Source organism: Nerophis lumbriciformis, linkage group LG09, assembly GCF_033978685.3.
Source record: "Nerophis lumbriciformis linkage group LG09, RoL_Nlum_v2.1, whole genome shotgun sequence".
In the NCBI taxonomy this organism is placed as follows: domain Eukaryota; kingdom Metazoa; phylum Chordata; class Actinopteri; order Syngnathiformes; family Syngnathidae; genus Nerophis; species Nerophis lumbriciformis.
The window spans coordinates 14,172,501-14,185,468 of NC_084556.2; the positions used below are offsets into that span (position 1 = coordinate 14,172,501).

General features: G+C 39.7%; 1 protein-coding gene across 2 annotated transcripts in view; it reads right to left on the minus strand.

Moving 5' to 3' along the window:
- The window catches only part of gabra1 (gamma-aminobutyric acid type A receptor subunit alpha1), a 78,954-nt gene extending 72,116 nt beyond the window's left edge, over nucleotides 1-6,838 (minus strand). Inside the window, exons 1-2 of one of the 2 annotated variants that reach the window (XM_061962527.2) lie at nucleotides 6,636-6,838; nucleotides 5,238-5,345 (exon numbers count right to left, since the gene is read on the minus strand). In XM_061962527.2, the coding sequence (XP_061818511.1) occupies nucleotides 5,238-5,320 (83 nt within the window). In that variant the 5' untranslated portion in view covers nucleotides 5,321-5,345; nucleotides 6,636-6,838. Of the gene's footprint in view, nucleotides 1-5,237; nucleotides 5,346-6,219; nucleotides 6,577-6,635 lie in introns of those variants that run through there. The other variant, XM_061962528.2, reaches the window with a different exon arrangement.
- Nucleotides 6,839-12,968: the final 6,130 nt, after the last annotated feature.

The following is a 12,968-nucleotide window of genomic DNA, read 5'->3' on the forward strand; positions in this document are numbered from 1 at the left end:
TTTTAACTCTTATAAAATACATATTCCAAAACACTGCACAGGATCACGGTTCCCAGGATAAATTAGCTTATTTTACACAGAAACCCTGCCTGGTTCTTTTTAAACAGAACCACTTTTACACAGCAACATGACATCCGGCAATCAGATCGTCAGGTGTGGCGTAAAAAAATGTACTTGCCGGCTAGTGACCATTTTTTTGTGTTCATTTTTACACCCCTGTCTAAACGTTGCGGAAAGGCCTCACCTGTTACAGCACTGACGATGGAAAATTGCCGTGTTGATCCACCTAATTTGTGATCGTACGGACACGGGAAAAAGGCGTAAAAAGGCAGATTTTCCAGAAAGTGTGTTTTATCGTTTGATTTATCGGTTCCTTAAAGTTACTCATGTTACTGGCCTAATCAGGAGATCTTAAATTATTTTTAGTCGTCCTCCTGATTTTTTTGTTTGAGTCCAGTCATTGTTTTATTTGAATCTCATTCAAATATGTTGTTTGTGATACTTTTTCACGTCTAAATAGAGTCCCAGCAGGCACCAGTCATTAAAACAACGTTGAGATCTTGTTGAATTAGGTCGTGACATTGAGCAACTCAAACGCAACGTTGAAACAACAAGCTTTTCGACGACGTTGAATCAATGTTGGGTTCTGACGTTGATTTGACCATTGAATTTTGGTAATTTTCCAACCAATATTTTAAACACAAATACAACATTGAAACAACATGCTTTTTTACAACGTTTATTCAATGTCAGGTTGTGATGTTGATTTGACCATTGAAATTTGGTCGTGTCCCAACCAAGAACTTGGATCCAACGTTAGACATCAATGTTGTTTAAATTTAAAAATGCAACTATTTTGCAACGTTGTTTCAAAGTCAGTTTTAAAGGACATGTATGTATAATCAACGTTGTATCAACGTCTTGTGCGGACCAATGGAAATCCATTTTTTTCTGTGTTTTCATGTCCAATACATTTTATTAATAGTATGTTTATATTTCATCTAATTATTTTTTGTCACATTTATCACTATATTGTTGAGATTAAATCAAGTAGTAATCTTCTTTTGATGTATTTTATCTGTTACAACCTCGTAACACATGATTTTTTGTTATGCAGTTAGCTGAGAACATTTTTATTTCCATACTATACTGTAGATGCTAATCACGGTATAACAGTAAACGTAGGGATGGGTATTGAATTTGGTACTTTTATAGGTACCAACCGGATTACTTCAATACTATCAGGTAGCAATTCATGTCAAATCAAACCGTGCTGTATTTTGATTCCTTTGTTGCCCATAACGTAATTTCCAGCTTAAGCATTTGGCGGGCAACGACATGTATGAGTAGTAAGTAATACTGCAATTTTCTATGCCAACAAAACAAAGCTCAAAAGTAAAGCACTACTTTTCAAAATGTGCTAACTCGATGCTAATTTACAATGGATCTGCCATATAACGTGCCACTGATTAGCATTAGTGATTTCACATGGCGATTGCAAAACCTCCAAATTTGGCAATCAAATCTACAATTAAGATGCATGTTGCAATTAAACAGCTAGTGTGTAATAGGTACAATACATCCAGTATAAACACTTTGTAGGGCTCAACAAAAGACGAGACTGGCAAAATGTACTTTTTGACAATACCTGCATACTTCGGACAAATTGAAATAAATGCATACTTGCAAATGAGACTCAGAAGTGTAAGAAAATAAAATTGTTGTCATTATTTTTGAATATTAAATACAAACCCCGTTTCCATATGAGTTGGGGAAATTGTGTTAGATGTAAATATAAACGGAATGCAATGATTTGCAAATCCTTTTCAACCCATATTCAATTGAATGCACTACAAAGACAAGATATTTGATGTTCAAACTCATAAACTTATTTTTTTTTTGCAAATAATAATTAACTTATAATTTCATGGCTGCAACACCTGCCAAAGTAGTTGGGAAAGGGCATGTTCACCACTGTGTTACATGGCCTTTCCTTTTAACAACACTAAGTAAACGTTTGGGAACTGAGAAGAAACATTTCTTAAGCTTCTCAGGTGGAATTCTTTCCCATTCTTGCTTGAGTTGTTCAACAGTCCGGGGTCTCCGTTGTGGCTTCATAATGCGCCACACATTTTCAATGGGAGACAGGTCTGGACTAAAGGCAGGCCAGTCTAGTACCCGCACTCTTTTACTATGAAGCCACGTTGATGTAAAACGTGGCTTGGCATTGTCTTGCTGAAATAAGCAGGGGCGTCCATGGTAACGTTGCTTGGATGGCAACATATGTTGCTCCAAAACCTGTATGTACCTTTCAGCATTAATGGCGCCTTCACAGATATGTAAGTTACCCATGTCTTGGGCACGAATACACCCCCATACCATCACAGATTCTGGTTTTTCAACTTTGCGCCTATAACAATACTGATTGTTCTTTTCCTCTTTGGTCCGGAGGACACGACGTCCACAGTTTACAAAAACATTTTGAAATGTGGACTCGTCAGACCACAGAACACTTTTCTAATTTGTATCAGTCCATCTTAGATGAGCTCAGGCCCAGCGAAGCCGACGGCGTTTCTGGGTGTTGTTGATAAACGGTTTTCGCCTTGCATGGGAGAGTTTTAACTTGCACTTACAGATGTAGCGACCAACTGTAGTTACTGACAGTGGGTTTCTGAAGTGTTCCTGAGCCCATGTGGTGATATCCTTTACACACTGATGTCGCTTGTTGATGCAGTACAGCCTGAGGTATCGAAGGTCACGGGCTTAGCTGCTTACGTGCAGTGATTTCTCCAGATTCTCTGAACCCTTTGATGATATTACAGACCGAAGATGGTGAAATCCCTAAATTCCTTGCAATAGCTGGTTGAAAAAAAGTTTTTTTTTAAACTGTTCAACAATTTGCTCACACATTTGTTGACAAAGTGGTGACCCTCACCCCATCCTTGTTTGTGAATGACTGAGCATTTCATGGAATCTACTTTTATACCCAATCATGGCACCCACCTGTTCCCAATTTGCCTGTTCACCTGTGGGATGTTCCAAATAAGTGTTTGATGAGCATTCCTCAACTTTATCAGTATTTATTGCCACCTTTCCCAACTTCTTTGTCACGTGTTGCTGGCATCAAATTCGAAAGTTAATGATTATTTGCAAAAAAAGAATGTTTATCAGTTTGAACATCAAATATGTTGTCTTTGTAGCATATTCAACTGAATATGGGTTGAAAATGATTTGCAAATCATTGTATTTTGTTTATATTTACATATAACACAATTTCCCAACTCATATGGAAACGGGGTTTGTACAATACGTTGTTTTTATTAATATACAATTTAACGTTTTTCATAAAGTACTGAAAATGTATACTTTTGAATACCGGTATTCAATTCCAGGTACTTGGAGTTGGTACCGTACCGGCTTAAATGTGAAAGGTACCCATCCCTTGGTAAACACAAAATGATTTTGAAGCTAATTCACAGTTTATTGACCAACCTTTTTACCATTGTATCGTATAAAGAGTGTTTCCCTTTCAGGTCAGAACATATCTACAAAACAAATCGCTGATTGCCCATGTTTTTGGTTTTCAATTAAACTCATTCATGCCAATTTTGGCTATTGAGCCATGAGAATGATTGGACAGACAATACAAGTACATTTTAGCTCATTCATTTTCAAGTTCCATGGATTTATTGGTCGAACAGATATTATTTTTAACCTTGCAACACATTACAAGCAGAGACATACACAACTTGTATTCGTCAGGAACCATTATTACATGTATGGCTGTCAAACCACAGATCTGTGTTGCAGGTGCTAAATTTGTAGGATCATTTTGTGGTTTAATGTTGTAAAAGCTGTTTTTAATGCACACACAGGGACAAGATTTTGTCTTTGGAGAGTGATAATTCACCAATAAGACAGTAAATGTATTGCAAAAATCTCGATATTGCTGATTGGTTTGGGCTAAATTTATATAGAACGCTATTAAGGGGGTGTGACTATGACTCCTTGCCCCAGTGAGTGCAACATCCTTGCTCACGAGCAAAAATGTTGTGATCGATTAGAGAAAGCACCGTATTCGCCTCCCTTGAATGAGTCTTCGACTTATAGATCTGGACCACTGCATGGTGCCATCCCACTTTTACGCGCAGAGTTGACATGTTTTACAGTCCGCTTCATGTGTTTATTCAGATTGTGTGTCAGATTCCCTCCTAAAAGGGTAAATGTTTGCTCGTCAGGGAAATAAATACAACGAAACAGGAAAGTGAAAATGCTGTAAGGTGCATTTGGGAAGACTTCCCATGTTTATCAGGCAGGGGGGGCCCCACTTCCTCATAAAACATTGTGCACCATCTCCATCTACAGGTCATCTAGACAGCAACAGTGCGCCACACACTGATGTCTCTCTTGCTTACCCCTTTTTCCTCCACACACACACACACACACCTTTTCTACCCCATCTGGATGATTAGAATTATAATAATCTTCAAACAATCAGACTGAATTTTATGGATTTGGTCCACAAGGTAAATGAAAATGAGTGTAAATTGAGTAAAACTATGAAAATTGGGGCTTGCAACTATGGTTTTTGTGCATACTCGGAAGTAGCTAGCAAAATTGAAGCATAACAACAACAACAACAAAAGTAGAATCACAGTAGATTACTTATGCTCGGTTTATAAATTGACTATTGTTTAAGAGGATTGACAAAGACATTGAGTGGCCAAAAATGTGAGCCAACATGAATTGTTTATTAGTGCGTAACAGTGTGCATAACATTGTCATTACCCGCCTAAAAACAATTCATATCAATTATTGCTTCATTAGTAATGAATAATTAATCAATGTGGAAGTGTCAAGCTTGCAAAAATGTGTTTTGCTTGATTTTTCACGCAACCACACACACACACACACATTATGATCCAGAGTGGGGTCAGCTATGTAAATGTGACACAATCCCATATTAATTAGACCGGCTGCAAATGTGCAATGCTATGTTCTGACATGGATCGTGGCTATTTTGGCTCCTTATCTCTTTGATCTCATTATCTCTTTGCATATAATAAGCGTGGAGGTGTCTTGTGGGAATGCCCCACTTGTACAACCACGGCGGGTACGCTGCAAGGGATTGTTTCAAAGCCATTTAAAAAAATAAATAAATAGAACACAATAAGAACCATCGTAAGGTGTTTTGTTGAGTGTGCATGCACATATTGACAGATAAAGAGACTGATTACCTTTTCGCACCCAGGACGCCGCTGAAGGCCACCAGCAAGCAAGCCAACAGGCACAGTGAGGCCACGGTGCCCCGTCCACACATTGTTGAATAGGAGGACCTTTCACAGCTGGGGAGAAGAGATGCCATTAGCATTTGATCACATGAAGGGTGGGAAACATGCGGCACGTGGCTTATCCATGGTCGCATTTACCGAATAGGATCTGTAATCGTATTTTTTAGATTCAGGGAAAAAAAACGACTCCTCTGTTTAACGTTAAAGAAGGCGACATTACATACAGCCGCACGTTCTATAGCACCTGTGCGGCGCCTCCTTCGCTCTCCTGCAATGTGAAGCGACGCCACGCCGCAATATCAATCCCCCCTTCCCCGCCCTCCTCCTCCTTCTCCCCTCTCTAAATAAAATAAGAGCATTTGCTTCCTCCTCATGCAGTCATTAAGCCGGGATGTTGAGCATGATGATGCATGCAAGCATGCAAAAAAAAAAAAAACATGATTTAGTGGCTATATACGCATGTCAGCCAGAGCGAGGTGCTATTACTCATAAAACCCCCTAATAATATACACATCAAAAATGAGTATAGATTTGTTTGACGTGTCAAAAATCGTACAACTTGCACACACACACACACACACACACACACACACATACACACACACACGCACACATAGATAAACATGACATGCTTATCTACAGCCTATGGGTGCTGTGGCTGGGTGGAAATTTAGCATGCAACTGGCATCCCTGCAAGGCGATCTAGTTCGTGCGTAACGGAGCGACGGCGCGCTGTTGGGAGCGCTGTCCATGGTGCTGAATTCGGGCTCTCTCTCTTTCTCTGTCCGTGGCCCACCGCGCATTCACGCATCCAAAAAAAATCTCATCCCACTCCCAAATTGAGAACATCTCCAACTCGTCCTCTCTCTCTCTCTCTCTTGCATGCAAAAAAAATATGAATAAAAAAAAATAAAAATAAGACACTTACAGGATATGGGCTCGATGGATGCCTTATAGTCGATCGTGTCGCTTCCAACTTATTTGAGCTACAAAAAAAATGATGCAAAAAAATAAAAAAAATAAAATAAAAATAAAAAAATCCTATGTGATCTCAGATCTGACGAATTCTAGCTGGCGGCTGCTGGATGGGATATATGCGCAGCTCTATCTCTCTTCCTTACTCTACCCCCCTTCTCTCTCTTCCAACAAAATTAAACATGCAACAAATAAATAATCGCACTCTCCATGCAAAAGACGAGCACGAAATCTCCCATAAAAGACACTATCTAACTTCCGCTGCTGCTAAGAGACAAGACACACACCCTTCCCCTAATTCGAACATTCAAACAGGAGGATGCACAAACAGAAAAAAGAAGAAAAAAAAAAAAGAGTGTGTATGCTCACCAGCTTGCACCGACGTGACGAGCCTGTACCCTCCTTCTGCTCACACACACACGCGCGCGCAGGCGCGTGCACACACCCACAGACGCACGCAATTAAATCCTCCTCCTGGTGCGGTGGCGATCAGAAATATATACTTTTTTTTTTTTTTTTGCAGATAGATGTGGCGGGAGGGGGGGGATGAGATGAAAGAGAGGGGATGGAGCCAATGTGCCGCTGCAGCCAGCCGCGCCACTCCACACTGAGCGCGCCGAGCTGCGTGCATCTGCAAGGGAGGGAGGGGAGAGAGACGGAGAGAGAGAGAGAGAGAGAGAGAGAGAGAGAGAGAGAGAGAGAGAGAGGAGAAAGAAAAAAAAAAACAAAAAAACTGGCTCGTCGAGCATCCAACCAACCAGCCAGCCTATAATTTCTGTAGTCAAGTTAAACTACAAATGAGAGGACATTTTTCATCCAACCTCCCTCCCTTGCGCATTGCTAAAGCCAGACACGCCACATGATGGCATTATTATCATTATTGGTTTCTGCTTTTTTATTTGCACTCACAATGAAACATTCCAGCTGTGTGTGATGTGTCATGCGTCTATTTGCATCCCGGCAGGGGACGTCAGCCGTGCTCGTCAGTGTGCACGATGTGATGCAGCTACCCCCACCCCCCACCCCCCCACCCCCTTATTTTTATTTTTTATTTTTTTTGTGTTATTTTTGTGCACGCAGCTCATTGGTCAACAGTATAGAATCTCCACTCCATACTCTCTCTCACCTCCTCTTTCTTCTTCCTCGTCGTCTCTGTCTTATGTGATGCTATTCGACTTTGTGCGCGTGCTCGTGCCGGGGAGCCTTACCCAACACGTGCCCGCGTGTCAACTGGCTGGGGACGGGAGAGAGAGTGTGTGCGTGTGTGCGTGCGTGTGTTTGTGTGTGTGTCACATTGTGTTCACGTCCATGCGCTTGCGCATGTATGCACACTAAAAAATGTTGGGTTAAAAAATAACACATTTTTAACCCAACTGCTGGATCAGAAAAGGAGGCACCCCTTTTTTGGGTTGTTTTTAACACATGTTTTCAAATTTAATTTTTTGGGTTGGATTATTTAATCCAAAAGTTGTGTTGTGCTAATTCAATGTTGGTTTATTCATAACCCAACTTTTGGGTTTAATGTATTGAACACAAAAGTTGCCTTATGCTAACTCAATGTTGGGTTATTCCCAACCAAACTCTTGGGTTGAATTATTTAACCCAAAAGTTGAGTTATGCTAATTCAATGTTGGTTTATTCATAACCCAACTATTGGGTTTAATGTATTGAACACACAAGTTGAGTTATGCTCACTACAATGTTGGGTGATTCCCAACTAAACTACCGGGTTAAATTATTTAACCCAAAAGTTGAGTTATGCTCACTCAATGTTGGTTTATTCATAACCCAACTATTGGGTGTAATGTATTGAACACAAACGTTGCGTTATGCTCACTACAATGTTGGGTGATTCCCAACTAAACTACCGGGTTAAATTATTTAACCCAAAAGTTGAGTTATGCTCACTCAATGTTGGTTTATTCATAACCCAACTATTGGGTGTAATGTAATAAACACAAAAGTTGCGTTATGCTCACTCAATGTTGGGTTATTCCCAACCAAACTATTGGGTTTAATGTATTGAACACAAAAGTTGCCTTATGCTAACTCAATTTTGGGTTATTCCCAAACACACTATTGGGTTGAATTATTTAACCCCAAAGTTGAGTTATGCTAACTCAATGTTGGTTTATTCATAACCCAACTATTGGGTTTAATGTATTGAACACACAAGTTGAGTTATGTTCACTACAATGTTGGGTGATTCCCAACTAAACTATCGGGTTAAATTATTTAACCCAAAAGTTGAGTTATGCTCACTCAATGATGGTTTATTCATAACCCAACTATTGAGTTTAATGTATTGAACACAAAAGTTGCCTTATGCTAACTCAATGTTGGGTTATTCCCAACCAAACTATTGGGTTGAATTATTTAACCCAAAAGTTGAGTTATGCTAATTCAATGTTGGTTTATTCATAACCCAACTATTGGGTTTAATGTATTGAACACACAAGTTGAGTTATGCTCACTACAATGTTGGGTGATTCCCAACTAAACTACCGGGTTAAATTATTTAACCCAAAAGTTGAGTTATGCTCACTCAATGTTGGTTTATTCATAACCCAACTATTGGGTGTAATGTATTGAACACAAACGTTGCGTTATGCTCACTACAATGTTGGGTGATTCCCAACTAAACTACCGGGTTAAATTATTTAACCCAAAAGTTGAGTTATGCTCACTCAATGTTGGTTTATTCATAACCCAACTATTGGGTGTAATGTAATAAACACAAAAGTTGCGTTATGCTCACTCAATGTTGGGTTATTCCCAACCAAACTATTGGGTTTAATGTATTGAACACAAAAGTTGCCTTATGCTAACTCAATTTTGGGTTATTCCCAAACACACTATTGGGTTGAATTATTTAACCCCAAAGTTGAGTTATGCTAACTCAATGTTGGTTTATTCATAACCCAACTATTGGGTTTAATGTATTGAACACACAAGTTGAGTTATGTTCACTACAATGTTGGGTGATTCCCAACTAAACTATCGGGTTAAATTATTTAACCCAAAAGTTGAGTTATGCTCACTCAATGATGGTTTATTCATAACCCAACTATTGGGTTTAATGTATTGAACACAAAAGTTGCCTTATACTAACTCAATGTTGGGTTATTCCCAACCAAACTATTGGGTTGAATTATTTAACCCAGAAGTTGAGTTATGCTAATTCAATGTTGGTTTATTCATAACCCAACTATTGGGTTTAATTTATTGAAAACAAAAGTTGAGCTATGCTCACTACAATGTTGGGTGATTCCTAACCCAACTATTGGGTTGCGCAATTTGACCCAATAGTTGGGTAAAAAAATAACCCATTTAAAAAAAATAACCCATTTTTAACCCAAGTGCTGGTTCAGAAAAGGATGCACCCATTGTTTGGGTTATTTTAACCCAACATTTTGGGTTAATTTTTTCAAAACCAATTTTTGGGTTGGATTATTTAATCCAAAAATTGCTTTATGCTAACTCAATGTTGGGTTATTCCCAACCAAACTATTGGGTTGAATGATTTAAACCAAAAGTGTTACATGTACAGGAGGAGGAGACGGCACAGACACCTGGGGCGTAGTATTAAGCGCTATTTATTTATATATATGAACTATATATATATATATATATATATATATATATATATATATATATATATATATATATATATAAATAACAAATAATAATATAAAATAAACAAGGGAATGGAGTGTGACAAAATCCAAGAGTGTATGGTGTGTGACTATTGGTAGGAATTAATTGCTGAGTGTTACCATGAGTGATGAGCGAGAAAGGCGGAAGTCCAACAGGGGCATAGCGGGCTTGTAGACTCGTGAGCAGGCAGGAATCCGGGGGCTATAGCAAAGCTTCGAAGGTCCGTGTCCAAGCGGGAGATTGAGATCCAAGAGGCAACCAAGGAAACAGAGGGAACGCGGGAAAACGAGACACATAGCTCGAAACGTGGAACGAAGGCAGGCTGCAGGGAGGACGACAAGGAAGACACGAGACCAGAGAGAGAATGCAAAGAGCTTCATTAGTCGGCTTACTGTACGGGAACAGATGACTACGTTCTGGCCCGTGATAGCAGGTTGTGCAGGCTTATGAAGGCAGGCCTGATGATCAGCTTCAGGTGTGCTGATTGCCGGTGAGTGATAACCGGCCAGCCGGATGCCGGAGTGACAACCAAGAGGGCGCCCAGGTGCGCTCTTGGAAGCGCAATCAGCAGAGTGCACAGATGAGTGCGCTTTGGAATGCGCCCTGGCAGTGACAAAAAGTTGCGTTATGCTAACTCAATGTTGGTTTATTCATAACCCAACTATAGGGTTTAATTAATTGAACACACATGTTGAGTTATGCTCACTACAATGTTGGGTGATTCCTAACCCAACTATTGGGTTGTGGATTTTGACCCAATCATTGAGTAAACAAATAATACATTGTACTGCTGGTTTGTCCTACTCCTTCCCAAGTACTTATCAGAATTATTTTTATTTCATTAAAATTAATATGAGAATATTTTTTTTTTACAAGAGTATGTATTTTTTTTTTACAAAACAACAGACAAACATATTACAGAAATGTCAACATGCAACCGTTTTTTTTGTTGTTTTATATGACACAAATACAGTATACCTCAGTAAATTGTCCCAAAGGGTTCCCCAAATGGATTATTAAAAAGTGGCATGGACCAGGCTGTATGAGTGGCAAACATCGTGACACTGGACATAGAGTCAGGCATGGTTTGTGTCAATCGTAACTGCCACTTACGTTAATAAAAAGAAAAATATTGGCATGAGTCCATCTTGCCCACTAAAATGTAAATGACAAAATGCGAGCTGACCAGCAAAAACAGGGAATGAGAACTTCAAAAGCAGAACTACATCATAATTAAAGGGGATATCAAGATTTGTTTTCACATTTTTGTAATTTGGTCTACATAACAAGTATTGATGATTCTTTGGTCAATATTTTGCATAGATGTTGCTCTCTTACAGCTACTTTAAATGTTGGGTGCATCTAAATATGGTTTGTTTTGAGAAGCAGAGTTGTTAGATGCAAATGACAACCTCCTTACTACACCCCCTCATGATGACTACACTTTTATACCTGCCCTTCAGCTATGTTTGGTAGTTGTATTTGTTTTTGGTTTGACGAGACTATATGGCAGCTGTCTCAAACTTAGTTTACCTGGGGGGTGCTGGAGGGCAAGTTTGGGTGGGTATTAAAAAAAAACAACCTTTGTTAAAAAAAGTGCCGATCTTCTCAAATTTCTTTTTTTTTTCTTTTAGAGAAATAATACGAAATTAAGTAAATAAATATTTGGGGCCGTGGAATATATTTTAATTCCACTTGGTGTCACTATCGTGTTTAGCCGACAGGCGCAGTAGGTCTTGATGCACACAGAACGTCTTTACCGCAATTTGTGCGTCATTTCCCCTTCTTTTTCCTGACCGTAACAGCAGCACAGTGCTCGGCGGATGGCAGACCGCTAACATTCTCCTTTGCTTTTGCGCTTGATGTTCATGTCTTTCTTGATGACATGAACACCAGATGGTAGAAAGTACCGGGGATGGCGAGTGCAAAAAGACGAACGCTCCCAGAGTGTTTGTTATCCGCCGTGTCGTTGTTGTTGTGACAAAACAACAAATGACATCATATAGAAATATATGTACTGTAGTTTTCATTGTGTGAGGCAATTAAAATAGCCTGATGCAAAAAAAAAAAAAAAAGACTAGGCTACATTGACTTCCTTACTTTTCTTTTATTCCGCTGCGAAAGTATCACTTTGAATGATTTTGTCGGAGAGACATACATATAGTACGTATAATGTCCTGCTGGGTAGCAACTTGAACAATGTTTTTGGGGAAGTGTTGTGAAAGCAGCACACTGGGACGAATGTCCGTGTATGCCCAATAGATACGAGGCCAGGCATGGAAGAAAACTCTCCATGACAATTTTCTGTAACTTTCCGTCATTAAAGGGGAACATTATCACCAGACCTATGTAAGCGTCAATATATACCTTGATGTTGCAGAAAAAAGACCATATATTTTTTTAACCGATTTCCGAACTCTAAATGGGTGAATTTTGGCGAATTAAAGGCCTTTCTAATATTCGCTCTTGGAGCGATGACGTCACAACGTTACATTTTCTCAAACACCGAGTCAAATCAGCTCTGTTATTTTTCGTTTTTTCGACTGTTTTCCGTACCTTGGAGACATCATGCCTCGTCGGTGTGTTGTCGGAGGGTGTAACAACACAAACAGGGACGGATTCAAGTTGCACCAGTGGCCCAAAGATGCGAAAGTGGCAAGAAATTGGACGTTTGTTCCGCACACTTTACCGACGAAAGCTATGCTACGACAGAGATGGCAAGAATGTGTGGATATCCTGCGACACTCAAAGCAGATGCATTTCCAACGATAAAGTCAAAGAAATCTGCCGCCAGACCCCCATTGAATCTGCCGGAGTGTGTGAGCAATTCAGGGACAAAGGCCCTCTGTAGCACGGCAAGCAATGGCGGCAGTTTGTTCCCGCAGACGAGCGAGCTAAACCCCCTGGATGTCTTGGCTCACACGGTCCCTTATGCCACCGAAGATGATCAAGAGAAGAATATCGACCCTAGCTTCCCTGGCCTGCTGACATGAGGGTATGTCTACAGAATATATTAATTGATGAAAATTGGCTGTCTGCACTCTC